At 43.6% G+C, this 26,297-nt stretch overlaps 1 protein-coding gene across 4 annotated transcripts in view; it reads right to left on the reverse strand.

The window, feature by feature from the left end:
- Nucleotides 1-26,297, reverse strand: part of sik2a (salt-inducible kinase 2a) — a 131,997-nt gene that overhangs the window by 26,425 nt on the left and 79,275 nt on the right. For all 4 annotated transcript variants that reach the window (XM_068053990.1, XM_068053991.1, XM_068053989.1 and 1 more), the window contains exons 4-6: nt 10,640-10,801; nt 2,758-2,882; nt 423-546 (exon numbers count right to left, since the gene is read on the reverse strand). In XM_068053990.1, the coding sequence (XP_067910091.1) occupies nt 423-546; nt 2,758-2,882; nt 10,640-10,801 (411 nt within the window). The remainder of the gene's footprint in view (nt 1-422; nt 547-2,757; nt 2,883-10,639; nt 10,802-26,297) is intronic.

Genomic DNA, 26,297 nt, shown 5'->3' on the forward strand with positions numbered 1-26,297 from the left:
CAGCCACCACCAGTGATTGAGTAGCACCATGCGTGAAGCAGTCCCTGGCCCATCAGATTGCTTTTTTTCTTGCTCAATCTCCCCTTTCCTGTCTGTAGCAGTGGTTAATTGTGCTGCTACAACTTGCTCCATCACGCAGGATGAAAGCTAAGGACCACCGCACCGAAGGAAGTTCTCCTCAAAGAGTTTAGTCAAGGGCAGCATTTGAATTTTAGGCCTCCTCTATTTATACAGTTGCTGAAACATCTGAATTGTTGAAAGTTTGCTAAAAGGTTACATAAAGAGAAGTCCTTTTCCCCATTTAAAACAAACGCACCGTCATTCAACCAGATATTAAGTCTGAGTTAAAGTGACACACTGGAGGCTCATTCTCGTCACACAGACTGCGGCTTAACATTTTCAAGTCTTTAGTCTATTCTCACCTTCTGACATGAAGTACGGAATTCTAAACCTGCCTTCCAGCACTCTCTGTCTCAAGATGGGAAGCGTTGGACCGTCAAATGGTAAAGCTCCACAAACCAACACATAGAGGACCACACCGAGACTCTGCACAGACACAAAAATGAGAAGCTTTATGGATTGCCTTATATAGAACCCTCCACTGTTCATTGGCTGGAAGGGGTTGGACTGTTCTCAACTCAGTACTTAGTGGCCCCAAAGCACAATGCTATCCCTAATTCAGCAGTAACTGGCAATCCTGCTCAGAGAGCCACAGGGTGACCAGTGTCAGAATTAAATGAATGTCGTATTAGTGCAGTGGGGAGTTGCCCTGCTGCGGTTGAGCTGAGGCACATTGCTGGGACCGAGTAGAGGAGCTTTACTCTATACCAAATAGTGCGGTAGGTGAACGGAGAGTGCCTGCCGCTGATGTTGCTTGCCTAAAATGAGAAAGTGCTCCACTGCCTCGCACTAACATCCCTTAACTTGGTGACCAGAAAACAAAATATAAAGATATTCACTGATAATAATGCACGGGCCTTCCAAAGAAGTTAGAAAATAACTGCCCTGTTTACTTGATAAATTTGTTCTCTATGGTTTTAAACTTTCTTGTCCCTGTTAAGGCCACAACGTCATGAAGACTACTTACTACATATATATTATTTTCCAGTGACACTGCCAGGCTGAATGACTGTCCCAATCCTGTTGAATGCAATAATTTAATAATGAGTGAATACAAACTAGGTCAAAGCTTCAGATGATCCAACGTCTAAGACTTGCTATCTAATGAGGTGATGGTTGGAAAAACCCAGTAAATAGGAAACCCAGACGAGAGAAAATCTTATTCTGCACACAATTAATACATCCTACAATTTATTTGTAGCAAAAATTAATCTAGTTCAAGCAATAGAAAAATAAGTTGAAGGATACGACCTTTCATCTCATTCATAGGCATAGGTCCATATCCAGCCTGCACTGATGGAATCAAAGCTTCCTTTATCTGTTGGCTGTACTTAGAGAGAGTTTGAGCAGTCTCAAGTCAGCTCCTACCACAAAACCACCAAAACAAAACTGCACACAACTTGGCACCAACTAGTAGCCTGCCTCAGTCAGGCATTAAGATAGCTGGTACAGGGAATGGATAAACATAAGAAATAGGAGCTCAGTAGGCCAGTTGGCCCTTCAAGCTTGCACATCATGTCTGATCTTCTACCTCAATTCCATCTTCACGTACTATACCCATATCCCTTAGTACCCAAAATAAGAACATAAATGTCGCGTTTGGGGACACTATTATGAAATCAGAACTACGGTATAACGTTGGGGTTGAGTAGCGAGTTTTAGTCTGTTTCTAACCATGCTGTCCCTGACATGGAAACTTCAGTGCTGAAACCAAACCCCTGAAATAGAGGGTTTCCATTCCCCAACGTGAATAACTCTCAGCACAAATCTAAAATTAATTAATAGGTAAACAAACTTGAAAGAAAACAAAAAACAAATCCAGGAACATCAGGTCTTTTGGGATGTCAGGTACGGACCAGCAGATTCCATGCAGAATCATTGGCGGGAGCATTGAGACCCTGTGTCACTAGCAGGGATTTGCACTCAATGGAAATTATTGGAAATCCCAGGTACACTGCCCATGGCTCTTGGTCTATGATTTTTTGAGACTCCTAAGGTGACACTGGGCCTCAGCAAGTTTACCGTATCAATTTAAAAATAAGGAAACAAATTTTGATCTTATTTTATCTATAACCAGACCTGCAAATGAACATTAATAAATACAATAGCACTTATTGGGTCAATGATAATTGGGACTTAAATTTTAAAAATTGTTCAGGTCAGAATTGTTTTCCAAGAACTATATCCAACCTGCATATGTCATTATATAAACCTGTAACAACTCTATATGGATGAAGTAACAGGGTTTTGGCAGTGATGAAGGTGTATGTAAAGAAATGGAATCATGCCAATCAGGAAGATCCCATGTTTATCCCCAGTCTGTGCTGAGGTAGCTGATCTCTACCACAGCATTAAAGTGCTGTTACAGTTAAGCTCAATTTAACTGGCACTGGGAGATGCAGGAGAATTCAGCCAGTGATCCCACTCTTCACTGGTATCCATTGACACCTTTGTAGATATCTTGAGTGAGGACACCATGAGGCCTGTCCACGTGAAGAATGGAGGTTTGGGGAGGTACCAGAATAAGGCTGGTATCCATGGGAACAAAGTCAAGGCGTTAACAGTTTCAGAAGAGGCTGGGAACTCTATTTTGTTAAATCTTTAAAACTATTTTTAGTGCTTAAGTGAAGTTGTTACCCAGATGTCCAGTTGTGGTCCCTCATATTGCTGTCCTTCAAAAACCTCTGGAGCTGCATAGGGTGGACTGCCGCACCACGTGGCCAAGGGTTCTCCTGGTTTGTAGAAATTACCAAACCCAAAATCTGTTCAAACGAAAACACATAACTGGAAATGAAGCAGCCTTCATATTATTCCTGATATCAGTATCTTGTGTGGGTCATGCGCTTCCTGTCACAAAATTTACTCCCTGTTGTCATACTTTTTGTTTACGCTTGCCTGTCATCATTTACCATTGCAGATTGCTATGTCAACATTCAAGCTTGCTCGGTCAGTTGTCACGAATGCAGCTGCAGGCTTTTAACAGTGGCCGTGCGGAGCAAGTTTCTAAAGTCTTGTGTCCATCGACTGACATGGAGCGATGCCACCGGAAATTTAAGTACATAATGAGCAGGATCGCATGAGAAGGCAGGCTGGCTACAAGAATGTCATTCTTTTATTTCTGTAGCTGCTGATTTGTGAAAACATTCCCCTGGAAATTCTAAAGGCTAAGAGCACTGTCATCAGATAAACTTAAATAAACCCAGCTCCAGTGACCCGGGTTCGATTCCGGGTACTGCCTGTGTGGAGTTTGCAAGTTCTCCCTGTGTCTGCGTGGGTTTTCTCCGGGTGCTCCGGTTTCCTCCCACAAGCCAAAAGACTTGCAGGTTGATAGGTGAATTGGCCATTATAAATTGTCACTAGTATAGGTAGGTGGTAGGGAAATATAGGGACAGGTGGGGATGTTTGGTAGGAATATGGGATTAGTGTAGGATTAGTATAAATGGGTGGTTGATGTTCAGCACAGACTCGGTGGGCCGAAGGGCCTGTTTCAGTGCTGTATCTCTAATCAATAATCATAACCAATAAATCATTTTCTCCCCCCTACTGATTGGCATCAGCAGATCGAGAGCTTGCCTCAGCCCTTCCCCAAGCCCTAAAGCAAATGCCTCTTCTGAGCTGCAGTAGAAAGCCTCCAGGTCACCAACATTAAAAAAGCCTCGCTATGTGAATGATCTACACAAACTGGCAGATCTGGGGCACGTTCCCAAACTAGATAAACGATCAGTACATCTAGTGTCATTCTCAGAATGTAATCATTCTCTCTGGTGTTCTTGCTGATAGTTATCCCTCAACCACCATCACTAAATAAGACATATCATCTGGTCATTATCTCATTGCTGTTTGTAAGACCTTGCTGTCTGCAAACTGGTTGCCACACTTCCTACTTTAAATAATATACTACACTTCAGAAATATTTCATTGGCTGTAAAACACTTTGGGGAATCCTCAGGTTATGAAAAGCGCTACAGAAATGCAAGTCTTCTGTTCTTTCTATGCTTGTATTTATATTGTGCCCCATCACATCATTGAAGCTGCTCAAAGCACTACAAGATAAATGGCATTGGACAGCACTGAGTGTTGCTATGATACCAAGTATAGCAGCCATTCTGTGCCATCAAAGATCACAAACTGAGAGATGAATGGCCATTTAATCTTTTATTTAGGTTAGGGAGTGGTATACTGGTTGTGGGAGAAATCTGAGCCAGGACACTGGAAGAATTCCCACAAGTCACAATGTCGTAGAAGTACCATAGCAGCCAAGATGCATGCAGCAAGGAAGAAGAAAAGGCCTTCAGTTTAACAAACCTGTTCCTTCACAGGCCATGGATACTCTGCTTGGTCATGGATTCTATCCAACACATCCAATCTCTTGAGCACACAACACCCACCCCCTCTCCCAACAATCCAATTAAAATTAAACCTCATATAATCATATCCCACACTTTCCATATCCCTGACAACCTCCATCTCCTCAAGTGGCTGCTTCAAGAAAATATCTTTAAGTAAAAACTGGAATGGACACAAAAAAATGTTTTTAAATGGCGGGATATTGGCCTCTGATCACGAGAACAAGTACCTATATCTCCAGCAGAATTGACTGTGCAATGAGTATGACTCTCCTGCCCGCCATATTGAATGCATAGACAGTCATTTTGCACCTGAAAGATGGGCAACAATCCTATGTAATTGTTAGGCCCCCTGTCTGTGTGTCTCCTCGGCCCACAAGCTGCAAAAACCAGCACAACAGAACCCGTATGGGATTCAAAAACATATAGTGTTATGCTGCTGAAATATATATTTGTAATATGTATTGGTTTAAAAAGTATTTTTGCAGAACGTGCAATAAAGTTGAGGAATGGGATGTAGCACGCAACAGTATTGTTATGCTCTGCAAAAATAAACTGTCATCGCAGTTGTGAGGACACTTTCATTGTACAAGATATCAGAAACTTCTAAATATTTTTAAACACATTAAGGAACTGTATTTTCTTTTTAAAATATAAGGGTTACTTCCAAAACGTCCATTAACTTAAAGAAAGGTTGAAGTTAAATGCTTCATTCAATTGCAAAAAAAAAAAATCCACGTTTGAATTTGCTCTTGTTTTAATATCTGAAGTCACTAATCACAGGCTCCATCAGTAATTGCTGGGAGGTTAGCGAGAGGCTTGGGGATTCACGGAGGCCAATTTTAAGTTGCAACATCAGGGCAGTAGTGGCTCAAAAAAAAAATTGATGCCGTACTGATCTCCCCAGGAGTTATTTTAACCCAGCATGCCTGGTGGGAATGGAGAAGGGGCTTTTTAGTGAAGTTAATAGAGCATATCTGAACTCACATTAAGTCCCATTTGCCCATTACCCCTGTGTTCACTGATCTACACTCAGCCCAACAATGCCTTGCTTTTAAAATTCTCATCCTTGCATTCAAATCTCTCCATGGCTTCACTTTTCTCCATCACTGTAATCTTCTCTGACCCTACTACCCTCCGAGATCTCTGCATTCTTCCAATTCTGGTCTCTTACACAAGCCCGATTTTAATCACACCATTATTGGCGGTCATGCCTAGGCCCTGATCTGTGGGACTCCCTCCCTAAACATCTCTGTCTCTCTACCTCTCTCTCCTCCTTTAAAATGCTCCTTAAAACCTATTTCTTTGACCAAGCTTTTGGTCACTTGTCCTAGTATCCCCTTATGCGTTTCAGTGTTAAATTTTGTGAAGTGTCTTAGAATGTTTTATTTCCTTGAAGGCTGTACATAAGTGCAAGTTGTTGTTGTAAAACTGGGGTATCTGACCTGAGTGGGTTAGGTTAAAATAACAATTCCCCCCCCCCTCCCCAACACACAACCTGGCACTGGTTACTGCTGCGTTCCTGTCCACCACCATTTTCCTGGGGGCATCCAAATGAGCAACCCAGGCACCTGCCACCCACCCCCCCCCCCACCCCCACCCCACCCCATTCAGGCTGGAACCTCATTCCAGTACAATCTTCTCGCTCTACTGGCTAACCTATTTTTCTCCTGTCCGTGGCAACTGAACAAGGCTGAAACACAGCAACGACCAAACAGCCTGAGAGGGACGGACGTGGTTGCCAAATATCCACCATACCATGAGAGATAACCGTATGTGAGGCCTTTGAAACCAATTGCACTGGAATTGCGCTCAATTCAGATCAGAAGTGTTTAAAATTAGTCAATTTTGCATTTTAGCACTTGTGTTGAGTTACATTTTCTTGTTTTTTGACACAAAATAAAAGCTCCAAAGCAAGACAGAAGTTTTACATTGGGGCAAGGGCAAGAACTGTCATTGCTTTATGCCCTTGCATTGACTGCTTAAAGGGGCAATGCAACTTTAAAGAGCATGCCACATAGCACAGATTCCACCATTCTTCGAATCACATTGGGCACAATTACCCACACTGAGCCAATTTTGGGCCGCCAAGAAATAATCATCAGGGTCAATACACAGCATGTCCATTTTATTGCCCATTGCCAAAGTAATTATTGAAAAAGAACATTCAGTTGCTTAAAACAGATCCCCTTCCTGCCTTCTTTGTTGCCTGAATTATTAAGCGTTGGCATTTAAAGGCCATTTTTTATGACTAAGTTGGATAGCATGGCCCAGTAAAGAAAGAAACTGAAGGCACAATCCAGACTCATTGACCCTGTAACCCACAAACATCCTGCAACAGGCCCAGCACTCGGTGAGAAGCATCTTTTTCAGCTGGCACTAGCCCTCATGCGCGCTCCAACGAATACAATTACTTTTCCTTTAAGAGTCTAAACCACCTAATCTGCACACAAGAATGTAAAAAATTCCATTCCTTTTCTGGCTAACTGCCTCACTGACATCAAAGAGGATAATTAAAATAAAACACATAACACTGCGGCACAATATTTGGTTACTTGGCTAATTTTTGACTTGTTGGCTAACCATTGCTTAAAACTGCGTGGAACGTTTTCTATCTAGTTCTTTAAAAATAAAACCCACCGCAAAATATAATGGGGCTTCAAAAAGAGTTTTACTTTCTTTCTACATGACCTTGACTCTTTTCCTGTGGAAGCTCTCTCCACTCCTCCCTCCCCACCCTCCCCCTTATCAGGACTACATTTAAGTGAGGGAATTTATTCAGCTAAGCTGCTGACAAGAAGAATAGATAGGAGCCCATGGTTGTGAATTAATTGTCTGAGCTGACCCATTTCATGAGCAGCATACTGATCAGCAGTGTTTGACGTCAATTCTCCTCTGTTGTCCACTGGCTAGGAACGCTATCATGGAGGCTGCTTCAGAATAAAAGTCACGCAGCTCACAGCAGACGCTAAACTGCACTCCTGCCACAGGATAGGGTGGGCTTTCCTTGCCTGCTCTCCCCCTCTCCACCCTACCTTCCCTTTTGCCATCTTACCCCTTGGCTTACGAGGGGTTCATAGGTGAGCAGCGCTGGATCCCAGTTCGGGCAGCTAACCCCCGAGGCGAAGTGATTTGGGATTGTCATGGGACTTCTAGATGTGAAGTAGGGGAATGATGTTTGCCAAAAAGAATCCTTTTCATCTTCTTGTCAGCAGTTCATCTATCACAAAACTGTGGAAAAGATGCCTGAAACCCTTCCCCAAGCACTCAATCAGAGAGATTAATAAAACAATGGGATAACAGATAAATCTGGATGTTTTTCTCTCTCTCTCTCTCTCGCCCCACTTAACCCCTTAACTGCTGTGCAAGAGTTTAAAAGGTAATTTTTGGTTGGCATTACATTTGTGCTGATAGCTAGAGACTTTAAGAGGTTTCTCATACAAAGGAATTTTTATTTAAGCACAAATGGATTGTATTTATGGCTCCAATGTTCCCAAATTCAGGAGAGACTGAATGATTGAAGGAGAGAGAGAGGCCGGTTAATTGGACTGGCATTTATTCAAGTTTAGTAAGATAACAGACTACGTTTGTATCATTGGTTATCAACCATACACGAGTCTTGCATTTGTTTATGAGGCTGCTTCAGTCAGTACCTGCCTGTTTAAACAGCCATTTCTTTCTTGCCTCCACTACCTATCCTTGCCTTCTGATGTACATCATTAATCCAACAGAGTGACTCCTCTGACTGTATTTGAGCTCTCGAGAATACCTAAAAAAAAATTCAAAAAGCCTCATCATCAGTTCCAGCGATTGTTCAGTGAGGAGCTGCACTGTTTAACGTGAGGCTGCATCGTACAGACCAGGAAAGTCTCAGGTTCAATCCTTAATCTATAATGGATTGACTGACCTTAGCCAGCATTGTAGGTAGGAAGCAGGGCTACAATTATTCCCAGTGGCCCTGGGCTGGGGTAAGGAAATAAAATGTCAGTCAATTTTCCCGCTCCCAGTCACTCAAGTGACCTTGCTTGAGAGTGCATCAGGTAAGGACAAGATGGGCTTCATTGTCGAATAGCTTGATAGCTCACTGAACAGGCTTACAGATGGCTACCTGCATGAGGCACGAGGCTCCTGTGTCCACATGCCAACCAGACTCAGCACCTTCAAAAGGGAAAGGGGGAAAAGCAGAAAGGGGATTTTCTTTTAGTTGTAAATGTCTCACCGTCTTGCTTGTTGCCTTCCAGCCCATGCATCCAGAATAATCCCTCCTCTTCCCCACTCTGTGGAGTAGCCCCAATTAAAACAAACAGAACGCGGGATTCACAAACTGCACGTCATCTTGCGGAGATTCGAACCATTCCAGATTATTTCTTCTGCTTTTTAACATTTGGCCCCAGTGTTCAAACCAAAGGAAAAAACTCTGGGGCTGCACAGGCTCTTGGAAGTGGAAAGCAACCCATTTAACACGGTAACTGGAGATGCTTTGAAGCGCTGAATGAAAGAACAGTTCACACCACTGACCTTTCTCTGTGTAAAAATCGCAGACAACTGTTGGAAAATGCCTTTCAAGGATGAAAGTGTGTACGTGTGAGCAGAATTCACGTGCATTTTGATGGGTGTGTTGGGGGGGAATGGAAAGAGGCACAGGAAGAGACTCCACCTGGAAGGCTAAATATAGATCATGAGTCTTAGAGCGCAGAAGGCCACCATTCGGCCCATCATGTCAGTGCCTCCTTACTGAAAGGACTATCCAATTAGTCCCACTCTCCATTCTTTCCCCATAGCCTGAAAATTTATCCTTTCAAGTATATATCCAGTTACCTATTGGAAGTTACTAGTGAATCTGCATCCACATTCCGGATTGTAACAACTGTGTAAAAAAAATCCTCTTTTCTCCCCAGATATTTTTCCCATTATGTTAAATCTGTGCCCTCTGATTACCAACCCTCCGAGCCCTGGAAACAGTTAATTCCCATCTACGCTATCAAAATCCTTCATTATTATGAGCATCGCTATTAACTCTCCCCATAACCTTCTCTGCTGTAAGAAGGATCCCTGATATGGAAAATAAACTATTTTCTTTATGCCACCATTTTGGGAAGTTTCACAGACAACACACCTGATTTAATTGGTAAACACAATGTCCAATGTAGAGCTGCACTGCACAGACCAGTAAAGATCACAAAGATCCCTGGTCTGTCTTGTTTTAATGCAATGCTGAAATTATCCTCAGTTCTCCTGAATATGGGGCAAAAGTCAGAAAAAATTCCAGTTCCCTATCACTATCTGCAGGAAAGTACTTGTGTCTGGGTGTTGAGTAAGGATAGGATCAGACGATGATGCCTTAACAAAAAGGTGAAAGGCCGGTTGGCACTCACTGTTTAGGTCCCAACATGAGAAACAGCTACTGTATCGAGGTGTTGGAGAGCAGCTAATGGCCCCGGAACCACGGCCAAGGATAAGCCAGCGCCTTCAGGAGAGGAAACTGGAAGGGGGAAGGATTAACCTGGGGGGGACGGAGGAGGAGAGTGGGAAACGAAGATTGCAACACAAAGCAACATTCTGTGAAGCAGACCAGGAACACAACGAGGTCAGAAATAAGTTTTTGTCCCAGTACATTTACTCACTTACTGACAACCAGCTAGTAGTTATTTAAATATCTTAAGCAAGAAACGATTGCACAGTCATCTATCAATTCTAGCGAGACAGCTGCTCAAAGAGGGCTGAAAGAGACCGAGCAGTGCAGCCGAAGCACACTTCATCAATAAGTGTTGTGATTAAGGTTCAAGCCTGTGGTAGGCCTCAACTGTGCTATTTTTGGGAGGTGCCAACTGGAGGAGTTGGGAGGAGGAGGGTGTGTGGTGGGAGGAAAGAGACTAATGCATCACAAATAAATGGGGCAGAGAGAAAAAAAAAGGCAATTGGGCATTCCAATTAGAATTAAATAGTACAGTATTCCCTTGTACATATCAAACAAAAAGGTATGTATACGTGTGAGAGACAGAGAGAGAGAGAGAGAGGGAAGAGAAGGGATGGAACATGGTGGGTTATCTTAGTCAACTATATTCTCTTTGGCAATACGCCAGTAAACAGAATGTTCTCAGCCGCCTGTTAGGTTTTGCAGGTAAGTGTTAATATCAACCAAGCTCCTCAGATCTCACGCTCTCAATACGCACCCGCTATTTTAATATTCATATTGCTGTCTAACAGAAGGTTCTCTGCTTTCAGATCCCGGTGGACGATTTTGCGGTTGTGGCAGTATTCCACTGCCGAGAGGATCTGCCAGAACTTGCGCCTGGCCTCCAGCTCACTCAGCCGGCCGTGATTTGCCAGATAATCTGAAATTTGAAGAAAGAAAATAGTTAATGGGTTTCTATAAAAACAGCAGGGAAGACTCTCAAGTTTAACAGTGCATCACAGATCAATGCTGGCGTTGGGTCACTCACAACACACAATAAAAGGCACGGTGAGCCAAGGAAAAATTGATCTTGGACCAGAATCATGAAAGTTGCTGTAAAAAGTCCCATCTTTGCACAGGTGGTCACAACCCGCAAACCTATTTATTTTATAAATTGAGACATCTGGGCAAAGGGCCAATGCCCATCATGCAGGGAAAGCTGCAATGACTAGGAGAGAGAGCATTAGCTGAATCAATCAAGAATAGGTGACTGCAAGCTGGGATTTTGAAAGCCTGTGGATTGTAGGGAGGTAAAATTTTGATGCCCTGGAAAAGAGCAAATTACTGTGAGAAAGGGATACAGAGCGAGGAGGCAGATACAGAGAGAGAGGAGGGTGCAGACAGACTGACGGACGGACGGAGAGAGGCAGACAGAAAAGGTTTGCCTAACAGGCAACAAGTCGCATCTGGTAAACATTTTCCGGTTAGAAAACTAACTAAATAATTTTGATGTTTAAATACTTCGGGACGCAGTGTCATGTTTTCTGTCGACTCGTGTGATAATTAATACTTGCTAAAAGAAACATCTCGCACAGAAAAACGAGTTATTACTAAACATTTATCGATTGCACACCACATTCTAGAATTACCTGACAGATTCCAGGGGAACGACTCAGTCTCAAAAATTCAACAGTACAGCTCCTGCAAAATCAGTTTCTGCCTTAGTTAAGGTACATTTTTACTATAAAATTGCCTAGCAAAATTGAAGTCAATGGGAATCAGGGGGAAAACCCTCTGCTGGTTGAGGAAGAGGACTGTGGTTGTTGGATGCCAATCATCCAAGCCCCAGGATATCACTGCAGGAGTTCCTCAGGGTAGTGTCCGAGGCCCAACCAACTTCAGCTGCTTCATCAATGACCTTCCCTCCATATGGTCAGAAGTGGGGATATTCGGTGATGATTGCAGAGCGTTCAGTATCATTCAAGATACTTCAGATACTGAAGCAGTCCATGCCCGCAAGCAGAGAGACATGGACAACATTCATGCTTGGGCTAATAAGTGGCAAGTAACATTTGTGTCATACAAATGCCAGGCAATGACCATCTCCAACAAGAGAGAATCTAACCACCTCCTCTGGACATTCACCAGCATTATCATCACTGAATCCCCCCATCAAACTCTGGGAGATAATATTGACCAGATACTGAACTGGACCAGTCATATAAATACCGTGGCTACAAGAGATCAGAGGCTGAGAATTCTGTGGTGAGTAACTCACCTCCTGACTCCCCAAAGCCTGTCTACCATCTACAAGCACAAGTCAGGAGTGTGATGGAATACTCTCCACTTGTCTGGATGAGTGTGGATCCAACACTCAAAAAGCTTGACACCATCAAGACAAAGCAGCCCTCTTGACTGGCACCCCATCCACTCCCTTCACCACCAGCACAACGTGGCAGCAGTGTGTACTATATGCAAGATGCAAGACTGCAGCAACTCGTCAAGCCTCCTTTCACAGCACCTTCCCAATCTGCAACCTCTACTACCTAGAAGGACAAGGGCAGCAGATGCATGGGAACACCACCACCTGCAAGTGCCCCTTCAAGCCACACACCATCCTGACTTGGAACCATATCGCCATTCCTTTACTGTTGCTGGGTCAAAGTCCTGGAACTCCCTGCCCAACAGCACAGTGGGTGTACGTGCAGCACATGGACTGCAGCGGTTCAAGATGATCAAGAAATCTGGCCCATACCTGTACCGCTCACGTCCCATAAAAGAATAAAAAATCTTAGCGATTTACAGTTTGCATCAGTGCTAAACTCTTTTACAGTGCAAATACAGCGTGAAAGTCTGGCCTGCATACACTAGCTGAGTGAGGGAGTCTTCTTCACTCTTGTGTTGGGGCTGGTTGCATTTAACAGCTGTAGTGGCAGTACAAAGAGAACACTACATTTGCAGTGCAAGTTCACGCTTGTATTAACACTGCACAGAGTTGCTTATTGCAACTTTAAAATCAGGCAATCAGATCTTCCTGTATGTGTTAGAACTCAGACGAGACCTCGGTCATAGTGTGTGGGAAGGAGTTGCAAGAAGCCAGACTCAAAATAAAGCTCAATACATCTTAACATGCAGTTTTACTAAATTATAACTGCAGTTCATATCACTGCACATCCCAGTTTATAAATCACTGTGTAACCCAATTACCCCACAGACAGTAAACTAATCTTAAAGGAACATTATTGACTGCGATTATAACGATCAGGGCTGGGGCAGGGCTTGGGGTGGGGTGGGGTAGGTGAGGTGGTGGATTGCAAGAGGCCCACATCCATACCATAGTGATGAATGGGCAAAATTGATGAGAAATGAGGGGGATGGGCCAGAGAAAGAATGTCCGAGTTACTCTGGTACCACAGTCATTCACCACCAGCTCAGGAGGGGTGCTGGCAAGCTGCTAGCCCTCTGCATCAGAGCATGTGGCAGGGTTCAAAATCAGCAAAAGGACAGATGGAAGAAGCAAGCGAAAAATAAGCAACAAATAATTATTTCCCCTGTCATGCAGGCCCCCACCTGGCAAGAATGAGGCACATTAATTTCGCCACATGGACATTAAATTTCAAATTGTTGCTGGGAAGAGGAGAAGGCCTGTTACAAGTGGTTGGCAGGCCTTTTTGCAGATTAACAGACAGTCTTTGTAGACAAAGGACCATTCCCTGACCCACCCAATATACAAAGCCAGAAGTGATTATACCAATCACATGACTACCCTGCTGGCCAACCTGGGGAGTTTTAAATTGGAGAGAGAGTGTCTGAACTGGCAGAAAGCAGAATGCTCCTGGACTGAAAACGACCTCCTGTCTGCCTCCATCTCTTTCTCACAGAACTCCAAAAACCCACTGAAGACACATGAGCCCCACGAGAGAAAAGTCTCCTACAGTGAACAAGGTTTAAGAAGAATACTGCGCCCCAACGAAAAGCAAGAACTACCTACAATCAAGGACTATACAGTGAGCTCGAAGACCCGTAACAAAAAGACTCTTCAGCTATTGCCTCAAACTTTTCCACTTTATTTCTTCTGTCTCTATTTGCATGCTTATGCACGCTAGCGTGGGCGCGTCATGTATCCGTAAGGGGTCAACCGAATTAGAGTTTATGTTGTAATAAAATTTTACCTTTCTTCTTTAAACCCAAGAAAGCCTGTTTGCGCTAGTTTCTTTACTGTATAATTGGAAAGCGGTGAACAAGGATTCACCATGGGGGAGCTAAAAACAGTGTAAAAACTTTAAAACTCTGTTATAGTAAGACCAGGTGAAGGGGAACCCTAGACCTCTTTCTCTCCTAGTTGTAACATCCCCCCACAAATATACTGAAGTGGATCATCGTCTCCTTTATGGGTTGGGGGGTAGGGGAAGAGCAGCAGGTGAAAGTTGCCACAGAAAAGCCACACACTATGATCACAGAATGATGCAGCACAGGAGACGACCGTTTGGCCCATCATGCTTGTGCCAGCTCTTTAAACAGCTATCCAATTGGTCCCACTTCCTTGCTCATCCTCCACAGTCCTGCATGTTTTCCCTTTTTAAGTATATATCCAACATCCTTTTGAAAGTTATTACTGAATCTGCTTTCACCACCCTTTCAGAAATTGCATTCCAGATCATAACAATGCGTTGTGTATTTTCTCTTCATGTTAGAGATACAGCACTGAAACAGGCCCTTCGGCCCACCGAGTCTGTGCCGACCAAGAACCTCCCATTTATACTAACCCTACAGTAATCCCATATTCCCACTTTATTTCTTCTGCTCTTTTCTGTCTCTATTTGCATGCTTATGCACGCTAGCGTTTGCCTCTGGTTCTTATGCTGATCATCTCAAGTCTGTGGTTCTCTGGTTACTGACCCTCCTGCCAGTTTCTCCTTAGTTACTCTATCAAAATCCTCCATAATTTTGAACACCTCTATTAACACTCCTCTTAAACATTTCTGCTTTAAGAAGGGTCCCAGAATATATTAGGATGCAGGCAACTGTACCCCTTTTGAAAGGCTCCTCCAACATTATGGAGTACTCCCAGCTGCTCACTTGGGCCGCACTTATTTATTCCATGACCACAAAATCTCATCAGAGCTGGAAAGTCATGAACCACTTGAATTCCACACGCATGGAAACACTTGGGAAAACGTGTGAAATTTCCTTGTGTCTACAGATGTACAAATGCTCGCAACAATTTGGAAGTGGTTTAAGTGTACAGTTCTGGAGGTTCACAAGCTTGTTTCGATGCCTTAAAGACTAAGCCAAGTCATTTGGGATCTTTTACAACCAGGTTTGGTTCTTTAAGCATCTAAAAGCTGCTTCTCTCTCCTCCTTGGTAACAATTTCATTGGTAAATTCATAGAGGTTGCAGCACAGAAACAGGCCATTTGGCCCAACTGGTCATTGCCAGTATTTGTGCTCCACGCAAGCCTCCTCCCAATTTCATCTCGTCCTGTCAGTATTACCTTCCATTTCTATCTTCCTCATGCGGTTATCTAGCTTCCCTTTATAGGCATCTTTGCTATTCGCCTCAACTACTCCATGTAGTAGTGTATTTCACATTCTAAGAATTCTCTAAAGTATTTCTCCTTAAGTCTTTATTGGATTCATTAGTGACTACCTTATATTTACAGCCCCCTAGTTTTGGACCCCTGCCCCACACCCATTCAGTACCAAATGAGCCCCAATGTGCTATGCTATGACTATGTTGTCCCCATGCTCCATTCCAAAATTTTCCAGTGTCAGCTGGTGAGAGAAGCCACACAGAGGAGGGGACTAAATAGAAAGAGAGAGTGAGACACAGCTGTTTTTGGGGACAGCTGTCACCTACCCCCAAATAATCAGCTGTGCGGCAGAATTGAAAGGCCCTTGGCGGTCGGTCACTCAGCTGTCGGAGTTGTATTTCTTAGAGTAAAGGAGGGACCGGGAACACAAGGGTAAAACAACAAAAAAACAATCCTGCAACCTCCATGGGGCACTTCTGCTTTAAGGAGTTTCTCAACATGCTGTCTGGTTAATTGCACTTAAGAGTCATTACTCATTCCACAGGCAGGCGGATGACGCTAATTCGAGCAGGATATTCCTGAGTACAACAACACAATGTTCTCCAATTCAGAATAAAGAGCAGCGTTGGGAAATAAATGAAACAGAAAGCAGTTGTCTGAAAGATTTTAAAATCACACGATGCTCCCATTAATTGTACAACAACAATTTACTGTGAAAGGCCCATCAGGTAGATGCAGAAACGGACAAAGGCACACAAACATGAAGTCACCATGGCCTTGAAACGACACTGCATGTGAGCAGTTAATGCGCTCATGTGCAAATCCTTTATCCCCCTACTTTACCAAGAATTAACCTGCTTATTTTAAATGGATAAGCACCTACATTAAAATAGCAAGGACATCGAGGGAACTCCCTTGCTCTTCAAATAGTACAAGAGGATTTTTTATATATCCACCCAAACAATTAGATGGAGCATCGGTTTAAATACTGGTGAAAGGAGGTTCCTATGACAATGCAGCACTCCCTCAGTACTCAGTTAATTTGTTTGGTGACATTGACTGAGGAAACAATGCTGTCTCAAACGGTCACTGGTGTACGCAATGTATGCGGCCACCTTTGGCAGTAATTGCACTTCAAAAATTAATTAATTGCATTTAAAGTATTCAGATTCCATGAGAATGAGAGAGGTGTTATATAAGTGCCTGTTCCTTTACATTCTTTCATCTGGCCAACATCTGTGGGAAACCCAGGCTGAGAGAGAACTGGATTGCATAAGCCAATGAATGAAGAACAGTATAAAAAAACAGCTTAAAATTGCTTGAGCCTCATTTACATGAATGATGAATAGCAGTCCTAATACTGTTAGTGTGCACAGAACAAACAATAAATATCCACAAGGATCATGTTAGTTACAGCTATCCGCCGCGACCATTTTTTAAAAAACGTAGTACAAGTTTAAGGTAAGCACAATAGCCTTTCATCTCTGGAACCAGGAAGCCAATAGAGTCCCATTTGAACTGAGTTTGCTTAGTCTCAGTCTAGTTCCAAATGGGCATAGCCTGTGCACAAAACTGCCCCTTGATTCAGCACAAGTTGGCAATCTCACTCAGAGGGTGTAAGCTGTTTCAGTAAATGGTGCTCTGAGGTTGGGGCTTAAGGCATGTTGCTGCAGTAGACCAGAGGGAGTTTTCAACCGTATCTAAAACCCTAGTGTACCAGAGCTAGAAAATGGAAAAGTATTTTATTTCCCCAGTGCCAGCATTCCTCACCTAAATAAAAAAAAACACCAAAGATAAATGTGCGTGTGTGTGTGTTGGCGGTGGTGCTAGTGGGGGCACAGGTGGAGTGGGCAAGAGGTTTTATCCCGATCTTCTGCTGTAACTTTGGTGGCATCCCTGGAGATAAACGGCATAAATGGCCGCTCACTCCGGACTATCTGCTGAGGTGATAGTGGGAAATCAGAAAATGCTGGCAGAAATTTTACACTGGGATGTTTTTGATGAGAGTTGGCACATCATTTGTGCAACAAAGCAATGCAAGAATGTACCATAGCACACTACTATATTGCCAATGACATAGAGAGCAATGCCAGACTTGGCCTGTAGCTAACCCTGTGCATTGCAATATAGCTTTAATTTCCTTTATATTTCCACTTAATGTAAATGCACATTTAATTTAAAAATTAAGGTTCATTACAGGTTTTTATTTTTGGAATTGAGTGGTTGTTGTGTAATATGGAAACCATTAAAACCAACTGAATATAATCAAAGAAAAGTTGGCGTAGCTTCCCTAATATCCTGCTGGGTACATGCTCTGCTTGATGTGATAGCAGGTCATACAGACCAGAAGATCCCAGATTCCACTGCCGACCTGAGCTAACAGTTTTACCCTGGGCACCAGTTGAGATGCAGTGACCTGTCTCAGTGCCTGAGCAAGGGGTGTGTGCTCCTGCAATATGAGCATGTGCAACAGATGTGGGCAGGATTCCACTCAGTGGCGATGCTCGCTAAGGCAGAACAAGCTGCCTACATCTCTGTCTAGGATCACATGTGGTAGAATACTGACCAGAGGTCAAATTACTAGCCAGGCAAAGTATAGCTCAGAAATAAAAACAAGAAATGCTGGAACCACTCAGCAGGTCTGGCAACATCTGTGGAATGAGAAGCAGAGTTAACGTTTCGGGTCAGTGACCCTTCTTCGGAACCCCAAAGTATAGCTCAGCATGAGTCACCCTCGAGAGAGAGGAGGTGGAGCGAAAAATCAGGATGGGTACAGAAAATGAAAAGTGCTTCAGAAAAGAAATAAGACTGACGTGCATTTATATAGTGCCTTTCACGAGCTCAGGACGTTCCAAAGCTCTTTACAGCCAGTGAGGTACTTTTGAAGTGTAGTCACTATTGCCAGAAGTGCCCAACCTCCCACACAAGGCAATGTGATAATGACCAGATAATCTGTTTTTGTGATGTTGATTGAGCGATAAATATTGGCCAGAACACTGGGTATAACTCCCCTGCATTTTTTCAAGATAGCGCCATGTGATCTATTACATGCACCCGAGAGTGTAGACGGGGCCTCAGTTCAACTTCTCATCTGAAAGACAACACAGCACAGCCTCTGTACTGCACTGAAATGTCAGCCTAGATTTGCGTGTTCAAGTCCTGGAGCGGGACTTGAACCCACAACCTTCTAGCAAGAGTGCTACCAACTGAGCCACAGCTGACACTACAGGGCAAAAATCGTACTGAAGTCAACAACTGGCTGAAAACGTTCTCAATACAGTGATCGCCAAGCACTGATTTACAAGATGCAGTGATCAGAACAACTGTGTTTTTAAGTAATTTTAAAAAAAAATTCAGAGCTCCTTATTAAATCCTTTCTGACATCTTGCTCCTTTGAGTTACCCTAAAGACGTTCCATATTCACGTTAGTGCTTTGTAATTTTACAAAAGAATTTTGAACTGAAATAGCTGCTGATTTGCAATTGTGTCTTTTGTCGATTTACTTTGATTTCTATCATTTTAATCTGAGAGATTTTCATTTAAAATGTGATCTGGTTCCTTGTTATGCTAATATATGTGCATTGAAATGCCTTGTTAACTTCTTAGAGATGGAGAGTGCTTGGTGTAGCTATTATGATTCCACAATTGCCAGGCACTGTAAAAATATGGGGTGAAATCTGCCTAGCTCCCCATTGCGCTGAACACATTTATTGGTAAATTGGAAGAATGCACGAAAGCAATAAAGAGACAGCTCTAATGGCCTCCGCACCTCTCTCTGTGGAAACCTTTTCAGATTTTGTCGTCAACAGGTGAGAAATAAGAGCTTGTTAGCTGCTATCTGAAGGAGAAAATTTTCAAAGCAGCGCAGATGACGCACACAAGCTGTCAACGCTGCGGTGTGATTGTCTTCTTACGGCCAGGGGGCTGGTCTGTGGCAGATGGAACCATTTACACCCTGCTGGTTGCACAACACAACTTTAGAGAGCTACAGGAAGCTGGTTCTTTGCCGTGTCACCAAGGTAGAGGATTTAAAGTGACAGCAACCCTTATTCAGATAGAAAATGCCACAAAAATTAAGGCAGGTCAACCTGCAATCTTTATGTTTTTTTTACATAGACATGCAGATGCACACGTTTTGGCCCTGTACATTCACATGTTAAGGTCAGTTAAGATAGAAGTGGATTAAGCTCTTGTTCCTCGCTTACTGCGTTACAACATAAACCCTTTTATAACACGATATCTTTACCACAGGAGGAGTTCATAATATTGGGAGCTGGTGGATTGAGCTGCATGTGAAATAGGAGGTAGATATTCGAGACAGACAGAGTATGCCAATGGATTACAGGGGGATATCATCTGAGGAGAGGAGTTTAAGAGGAAAAGAGTACATCGATATAAATTACTTTGCCCCTCTCCAATTTTCTCCCCTCCTTTCTCAGTTATAACTCTCACTTGAGTCAGAAGGTCGTGGATTCAAATCCCACTCCAGAGACCCGAGCACACAATCCCAGCTGCCCCTCCAGTAACAATACTGAGAGTGCTGCATTGTCAGAGGTGCTGTTTTCAGATGCGACGTTAAACCAAGGCCCTGTATACCCTCTCAGCTTGACATAAAAGGATCCCATGGCACTATCTGAAGACATGGGATTTCTCCTGGTTGTCCTGGTCAATATTTATCCCACAATCAACGTCACCAAAACAGATTATCTGGTCAGTATCTCATTTCTGTTTGTGTGATCTTGCTGTGTGCAAATTGACTGTCAAATTTGCCTCCATTACAACAGTGACTGCCCTTCAAAAGTACTTAGCGCTGTAAAGTGTATTGAGACATCCTGAGGTCATGAAAGGTGCTATATAAACTCAAGTTCTTTCTTTCAAAAGGATCCAGAGGCACTAGTGACCCTCAAATTCTGATTTAGGTGGCCATTTTGTAATGTGCGAGTTGTGTCAAGAGACTGTTCAACCAGGGGGTTCGTTACAAGTGAGCCCAATCCAGACCTTGTACAAGCATTTTCCAGAGGAATTGGGAAAGGGAATGCAGGATTCTTTTAATTCCCATCTCTGGAAAATCTAGGACAATTATAGGGCCACTTCCACTATCCCAGTGGACGTTAGCAGATTTAGCACAAATCCTAGGATCAAACCTGGGATCCTGTTAGCCTGTAGGGATCAGTAGTATCACACTGTACGCTGTACCATTGGGAAGCCTAGTGAATCCTTTTTACGATAATAGTGTCAAATAGCTCTGTGAAGAGACAACACATTGATAGAAAGACTTGCATTTAGAGAGTACGTTTCATGACCTCACCAAGTCCTAAAGTGCTTTGCAGCCAATTAAGTACTTCTGAAGTGTCACCACAGTTGTGATGTAGGGAAACATGGCAACTAATTTGTGCATAGCAAGCTCCCGCAAACAACAGTGAGATTAAGAACCAGATAATCTGTTTGAGGAATAAATATTAGCCACAACACTGGGAGAATTCTCCTGCTCTTGGTACCATTTCATTTTTTAGGTCCACCTGTAACACCAGACAGGGTCTCAGTTTAACGTCTCATCGGCAATGAACTTGGCTGGGCAATCTCTGATCAGTTGCCATTCAACATCAGTGTGATCTGGCATCCTTCCTGTTAGAGGCTAATTAAACAATGCCATTCCTAATTCAGTACTGGGCAAAGCACCAATATACTGTGCCATGATTGTAGGGTCGACAGGCACAGCCCCCATGCTACTAAGTTCTTGATTTCAGCTGCAATGCTCTGGGAAGGCATTACACTGAAATAAAGTGTAAAAGAAAAGGGAAAATTTTCTACGGACAGCTACCGTGTGCCTCCTAACAGTCAGTTCAATGATCAGTGGAGGACACCTCAGAGTATCTTTGCCATAAGACATGTACTGTGAGCAGGGAATTTGGGGCAAGTATTAATTCTGGAATCTCCATGGGACACTTCTGCTTTAAGGAGATTCTCAACACACTGTCCAAATAATTGCATTGAAGAATCATTACTCATTTCACACAGAGCTAGGCGACACTAATTTGTGTAGAATATTCCCGAGCACAACACAGCGTTCCTCAATTCAATCGAAAGAGCAGAGATGGGAAAATAAATGAAATAGAAAGCAGTTGTCTGGGACAGTTTAAAATCACACTACGCTCCCATAAATTGTACAGTGACAATTATTTACTGTGAAAAGTTCATCAGGCAGGTGCAAAAATGGACAGAGGCACAAAGATATGACAACAGCAAGAGTGATGCTGAATCAGATGTTCTGAGAAAAACAACTTTGAGTGAGCTTTTGCTCATGAACACAAAGACACCAAATTCAAAACTAAAGCTAAACAACTGTTGACTTATATATATATTGCAATTGATGTGATAGGGTGTCTCAAAACGGGGGGGGGGGGGGCAAGGGGAGGGACGGAGAAGGTGCAGGAAGTAATGGAGTTTGGGCAGAAAGGAGGAAATTGGAGCGGTAATTGAAGAGATCCGTTTTTGAGAGGCTTTTGAAGCCACAGAGAAAGATAGGGAGGCAAAGTGGTTTAGAAAAGAGCTCCAGAGAGCAGTGGCTGACAGCAGGAAGCTGAAGACTCAGCTAAATTTCATTCGGTGGCAGGCAAAAAAAAAAAGGCAGCCTGCGGCAGCTCATCATCATACACTGGGCAGTTCGCCTCCCCTTCCACCTCCCCCGTCATATGGCGAGGGCAGGCTCTGCGGCGCTGGCGACATTTTTAAAAGGCTGCCAGACCTGCACAGTTGAAGTCCGTACCACCCAACCCCCAAACACACTGAATTGGTTTTCGGCCCATACACCCCTCCCCCCCCCACCCCCCAAATACAAAGAAAATAAATGGCTGCCCCATGTGTCACGGGCACATTGGATGGCGGCACAGTGGCGCAGTGGTTAGCACTGCAGCCTCACAGCTCCAGGGACCCGGGTTCGATTCTGGGTACTGCATGTGCGGAGTTTGCAAGTTCTCCCTGTGTCTGCGTGGGTTTCCTCCGGGTGCTCCGGTTTCCTCCCACATGCCAAAGACTTGCAGTTTGGTAGGTTAATTGGCCATTATAAATTGCCCCTAGTATAGGTAGGTGGTAGGGAAATATATAGGGACCGGTGGGGATGAGATTGGAATACGGGATTAGTGTAGGATTAGTATAAATGGGTTGTTGATGGTCGGCACAGACTCGGTGGGCCGAAGGGCCTGATTAAGTGCTGTATCTCTAAACTAAACTAAACTAAACTAAACATACATCAGAGTCTTGGAGACAAGGGGAAGGTTAGAGACAGGGCAATAGTTTGTGAGGATAGTGGGGTCAGGATGAGATTATAAAAGGAAGCAAACAATTGCAGCAGTCTTGAGAGCAGTGGTAAAGAACTCTGAAGGGAGAAATGAATGATTTTAGCAAGCATGGGGCTGAGCAAAGGAAGTTGGGTGGTCAATGCTGGATTTGAAGAGGGTTGATGCCTCAGATGGTATGTTTAATGGACAAAATGTGTCTGCTGAGAAGTGCACAAGAGGGTGGGGTGAAGGCTGTGAACAAAGTTACCCGCATGGCAGGGGCGAAGGAAGGAGCAGTGGCCGGTAAGTTATGAGCTCCACACACGGGGCAATGCGCCACATGAAGTCTCCCCTTCAGACTCAGGAAAGATATATTGGCCTTGGACAAACTGCTGTGCAGATTCACCAAGATGATATAAGAGCTCAAAGAATTAAAGTATGAGGACAGGTTGCACAGGCTAGCCTTGTATTCCCTCGAGTATAGAAAATTAAGGAGTTATTAATTTGTGGTGTTTGAGATGATTAAATGATTCAATAGGGTAGATAAAGAAAAACCACTTCCCCCGGTGGCGAGTCCAGGCAAAGGTGTTCAGGGATATGAAACCAAGATGGGGTGAATGGAGATAAGGGACAGATCCACCATGATCTAATTGAACAGCAAAACAGGCTCAAGGGGAGTGAATGGCCTCCTCCTCTTCTTCCTAAATTGCCTGTGTTTTCCCGAGTATGAATGAGTAAGAGAACAGGCAAGGTTCACACTCTAATTCTCATTCAATGATTCCTGCAGGATATCTGCAGCAGTCAGGTCATCACAGTGGTGACAGTAATGCCACTATATCTGCATCTGGCCACCCAAAGGAGACAGCATTAGAACTGCCAGCTGTCCAGATGGTCTGGGGGTCTGACATGACATGAGTACCACTCTCCGTCAGTATTTACTCAGGGTGCGCAGCTGCAATCTGGGGTCATTCCTCTTGCTCCTGCGGCAGCAAATGCACATTACAGCTGGCAAATTCATTGCACCTGGCATAATTTTGCACCATTCCATCATATTCCAGAGCTGGTTTTAGCACCACGGTGCTGGTAAATCACTGTTAGCATCAATATTAGCTCCGCTGCACCTCACTAGAATAAAATCTCACCCAAATGACTTCCACATAGCCTTCTCGTATGGGCGCAAAGGCTGGGGATGGAGAAGAAAAACTTTCTGCATTCAGAAAACAACAATCCAACAACAGCTGGTGTGGGTTTAAGGGGATTCCAAGTTGGCTACAAATAATAAAATTAAAAAGTTGGCCTAGCTCCAGACACACATAAAACACGGAGGTCACAGTGACAATGTCTAGGCTCAGGTCAAATGGCTGCATTAAAATCCAGAGATTGAAAATCTCCTGTCAAGGCATCTCATACAAAGCTGCTGGTGCAAAGAGAACAATGAGACTGCATCATTTCATGACAAAGCAGAAAATTCCTGGTTGAAACAAAGATAGAGATAATAGAGAAGCTAACCAAGGATAGCCTAACCAACTAGAGGCTGGATTTTGCAACTTAATTTTTCATCTCGATAGCAGTGGTGATACTCCAGCCCTGAGCGAAGGGAACAACCTGCACTAATCTTTCCCTGAGATTCTGCTCTTCTCCTAAAAGGTGATGAGCTATGCTGAGATGCCAATCTCCAGGTACTTCGCGGCTAGTTAAAGCCGCCATTCTTGATACATTTGGGTGGGCAGTGGGTGGCAGCAGACTGCCTGACCATTGACGGCACTACAGCCAGGTGCAATAGCCCCCCCCCACCCCCACTCTTACCCAATATTGGCCAGCACATGCCTTCCACAAAGTGTCCCCCAGGTAGTATTCAGCGGCAAAGAACTCTGGATAATTTATTTTCTCCCTTCCAGTTCCATTAAGCCAGTTATGCTGGGGCCCCTCCCAGGATACCCCAGGAAGACCAGGAATCAAAACGGGGACCTTGCTGGCCTGTGTGAACTGCTGCCCCACCGGATAATGGATTATCCAGGGAACTGGGGGCACTTGCATGCTTGAACGGACAGCTTGTAAGACTGCTGCTGTGAGTATTGCAATCTTCCAGTAGCCAACAGTACAGTGTCATGGTCATCCAAATAAATAACCTCAGGAAACCTTGCACTAATCATCCCAGTGTTTATACCACACGCCTTTACTGACATCAACTCCTCCTTTACATTATACTGCAACCAATGTCACAGTCGTACTTCCCTCTGCATAAAATTCCTTCGTGGATCACTAATGCAGTTCATTCCTTTTATTTGTTCTTGGGACGTCGTTGATGCTGGGAAGGCCTGCATTTATTGTTCTTCCCTGGGTGCCCTGGCAGGTTGGCGAGCCTTCTCCTTGAAATGCCCACAGTCCTTGTAGCAGTTGTACATCTATGATGGTGCTCAGTCGGGAACTGCAGGATTTTCCACCTCTTTTGGAAGAGCTATTAAACCAAAGGCCTGCCTCAGACAGACATTAAAAAAAATCCCATGACACAACTTTGAAGAAGAGCAGGGGAATTCTCCCTGGTGCTTTGGCCAATATTTATACGTCAACCAAAATCACTGAGATTATCTGGTCATTTATTGCATTGCTCTCTGTGGGAGCTTGCTGTGCACAAATTGGCTGCCACGTTTCCTTCAACAGTGACTATACTTCAAAAATGCTTCATTGGCTGTAAAGTGCTTTGGGGCATCCTGAAGTTGTAAAAGGTGCAATATAAAAGTCTTTCTTTGAACTATGAAGAGACAGGGATAAATATGACCAGGTCAGGATGGTGTGAAACTCAGTTAATGGTGTTTCCATCATCCTGTTGCAATTGTCCTACTTAGTGGCAGAGGTGTCAGGGCTACAAGATGCTGATGTAATGAACTTGGCAAGTTGTTGCAGAGCATCTTGTAGATAGTAATGCAATTAACCATCTAGTTTGACAGGTTAAGCACGGTGCTGAACAAGCAGAGTCATTAACTTGTGCTAAAAGGAATGGATGACATTTGTCAAGTTATTTTCCCAGCATGTTTTAAGTAATCAAAGGAATTTTACACAAACGCATTAGCCACCGTCTCACCTCAACTGCTGCTGAAACCCTCATTCATGTCTTTGTTACCTCTAGACTTGACTTTACCAAATGGTCTCCTGGCTGGCCTTCCAATCCAGCCATATAGCCCTCAGAAACATCTGCAATCCTCTCATTCTGGCATGTTGCGAATCACTGATTTTCAATGATGGCCGTGTCTTCAACTGCCGGGGCCCTAGGGTCTGGAATTTCTCCCTAAACCTCTGCTTCTTTAGCTCTCTTTCTCCTCCTTTAAGATGCTTCTTAACACCTCTCTTGGTCACCTGTCCTAATATCCCTTTATGTGGCTTGGTGTCAAATTTTGTTTGATAATGCTCCTGTGATGCACCATAGGACATATTATGTTAAAGGCACTATATAAATGCAAGTTGTTTTTATTAATGTGCCCTTTTATGACATGCAAAATGGAGTAGGATAGATGTAAAAATAATTGATTTAAAATGTGTATTAATATAATCTTAGGATTTAGACAATAAACCTTGTGAGCTTTGTTTTTAACAGTTTATGGTATCACCTAGACCTTGATTAACTGCT

This window comes from Heterodontus francisci, chromosome 22 (genome assembly GCF_036365525.1).
Source record: "Heterodontus francisci isolate sHetFra1 chromosome 22, sHetFra1.hap1, whole genome shotgun sequence".
Taxonomy (NCBI): Eukaryota; Metazoa; Chordata; class Chondrichthyes; order Heterodontiformes; family Heterodontidae; genus Heterodontus; species Heterodontus francisci.